Below are 2,801 nucleotides of genomic sequence, written 5' to 3' on the forward strand. Positions count from 1 at the left end.
GCATCCCAGAATGGAAGTGGGAGAACATATCGATAGATTTCGTCATGGGACTACCTCGTACACAAGCAGGACGTGACGCCATATGGGTCATTGTGGACTAGCTTAGAAAGACTGCCTATTTTCTACCAATCAAGGCGACCGACTCGTTGGAAAGACTAGCCACGCTATATATCAAAGAGATCGTGAGGTTACACGGGGTACCATCAACCATAGTCTCAAACAGAGACCCAAGAATTCACCTCTAGGTTTTGGAACGCATTGCAGAAGGCGTTCGGGACAAAGTTGTGCTTAAGCACATCATACCGCCCGCAAACAGACGGACAAACAGAGAGGACCATCCAGACGTTGGAAGACATGTTACGAGCTTGTACTAGACAGACCAGAAAAATGGGAGAATCACCTACCACTGATCGAGTTTGCTTACAACAACAATTACCATGGTAGCATCGGGATGGCACCGTATGAGGCACTGTACGGGCGAAGATGCCAATCTCCTTTATGCTGGTATGGACCAGAAGAAAGAGGCTACTTAGGACCAGAGTTAGTAAGATAGACCACAGAAGATATCAAAAGGATAAGGGAAAGAATGCGCACCGCCCAAAGTCGACAAAAGAGTTACGCAGATCAACGAAGAAAACCCCTCGAATTTCAGGAGGGCGACCACGTGTTCCTAAAAATCACCCCTACCACCGGGGTAGGAAAGGCTCTTAAGGTACGAAAATTAAACCCCCGGTACCTGGGACCATTCCAAATCCTCGGTGTATAGGAAAGTCAGCATACCAGCTCGCCCTACCACCAAATCTATCGAGGCTACACAACGTGTTCCATGTGTCCCAACTCCGAAAATACCAGCACGATCCAAGTCATGTGTTACAGCAAGAGGATGTAACACTCAAAGACGACCTGACTTTTGAACTACCAGCCATGAAGATTGTAGACAGAAGCACGAAGCAACTAAGGAACAAGACGGTACGACTGGTAAAGGTGGCATGGGATAGCTGCAACTCAAGGGACTACACATGGGAAAAAGAGGCAGACATGAGACAGAAGTTCCCAAACTTGTTTACAGGTAACGATCATGGTGAAGATTTTCTTTCCTCCTCAACAGTGGAAAAGTTACAATAAGACCCCTAAGTTATTTAACAATCCTCATCGACCGATTTCGGACATGAAATTTGGGGACAAATTCTTTTTTTACGGGGGTGATAATGTAACAACCACCCCTTCTAGAAACAAAAAATTAAATTCAAAATTCGAAAGTCAGTTAGGAGCTGGGCTTAAAATTTTGAATTTATGGATAGGAATCTAGTAACCGCCTTTCGTTTGAATTTAAAATTATCCCAACCACCCTATCACCAAATGTATATAAATAGGGGTGTATCTATAGGTAGAAATCACTTCTCTCAAACACTAATCCTCTCCTTTCTCTCTCTACAAAAATATATTCTGTGTGCAAACATAAGGAACACAAGAGACAAGCTCATAGGCAACAAGGAAAAGTGTAGGAAATTATGCCTTTCTTACTTATATTGGCATGTAGTATGCTCTAGTTTATTTCCTTCCATCCATGCATGATTACTATCTTTTCATGTGTTACATGACATTAATACCTTGTTCTCATCCCTTATCCATGTTGACCATGTTCATCTATTCTATCATTCATGACCTCTTGATTCATTAGTACATACCTTTTTACCATGTTTAATTACTTGATATATCCTAATTTTTACCTTGTGCAATTACATGACTTTTCATATCATTATAAATGTTTCTGATTTTATATTTTATTTAATTATTTAATATACCATAATTCTACCATATGCATTTACATGGCTTTTCATATTATTAACGTTCCTTTAATTTTGAGAGTACATGTCTTTCTACCATATTTTATTATTTAATGTACCATGATCCTACCATATGCACTTACATGGCTTTCCATCATTAACGTTCCCTTAATGTTAAGAGTACATATCTTCCTACCATGTTGTATCTAATTATTTAACATTTCCTAATTTTATTATGTGCCCTTACATGACCTTTGATACCGCTACATTATTATTATTCCTTTAATATTGAGAGTACATGCTCCTTTTTGTGTCTTGTTCAAGGAACCCTATTTTATTATATGCAACTAAATGACCCCTTATATCATTATGTTATTATTGCTCCTTTAATTTAAAGATCAAGGGTACATGCTTCTTATAATATCTAATCCAAGTATTTCAAATACCCCTTTCTTATTATATGCACTTAGATTATATTTTATACAGTATATCATTAACATCTTCTTAGGGTCAAGAGTACATGTTTCCTTATAATTATTTTATTTCAACTAATTAATATCCCCCACTTTATTACATGAAATTATATTGACTTTATACCATTAGATTAATATTAATATTTTCTTGAGTTAAAAAGTACATGCTCTCTTATAACTATTTTATTCAACTATTTAAAATATCCTATTTTTTATAATGTACATTTATTTTATATTATTAATACCCCTCTAGGGACGAGAGTACCTACTTTCGTATAAAATCTTATTCAAATATGCTTATTTTATCATGATATATGGCTCTCCTCTTGCATGATCCATTCTTGTATATGCCTAGATAACCCTACTTGTTAAAGAACTGAGGGAATGATCCTTCGGTAAGGGAAGGTGACCCCCAAAGACAAGATAATCGAGATGATCCTTCGGTAAGGGAAGGTGATCGAATCGAGATGATCCTTCGGTAAGGGAAGGTGATCGGCAAACCTTTGGGAACCTTCGGTAAGGGAAGGGAACTCCCATCAAT

At 37.7% G+C, this 2,801-nt stretch overlaps 1 protein-coding gene across 1 annotated transcript; it reads left to right on the forward strand.

The window, feature by feature from the left end:
- The first annotated feature begins 437 nt into the window (after positions 1 to 437).
- LOC130934751 (uncharacterized) lies at positions 438 to 1,125 on the forward strand. The gene is made up of 2 exons (XM_057864289.1): positions 438 to 504; positions 767 to 1,125. The coding sequence occupies exons 1-2, from the start codon at positions 438 to 440 to the stop codon at positions 1,123 to 1,125; spliced, it is 426 nt and encodes a 141-aa protein (XP_057720272.1).
- Positions 1,126 to 2,801: the final 1,676 nt, after the last annotated feature.

Source organism: Arachis stenosperma, chromosome 6 (assembly GCF_014773155.1).
Source record: "Arachis stenosperma cultivar V10309 chromosome 6, arast.V10309.gnm1.PFL2, whole genome shotgun sequence".
NCBI lineage: Eukaryota > Viridiplantae > Streptophyta > Magnoliopsida > Fabales > Fabaceae > Arachis > Arachis stenosperma.

Excerpts from the sequence above, each read along its gene's own strand:
- LOC130934751 (XM_057864289.1), top strand. The coding sequence starts at position 438 with ATGGTAGCATCGGGATGGCACCGTATGAGGCACTGTACGGGCGAAGAT. Across the intron at positions 505-766 it reads TGCCAATCTCCTTTATGCTG|GAAAGTCAGCATACCAGCTC; the intron begins GTATGGACCAGA and ends CTCGGTGTATAG.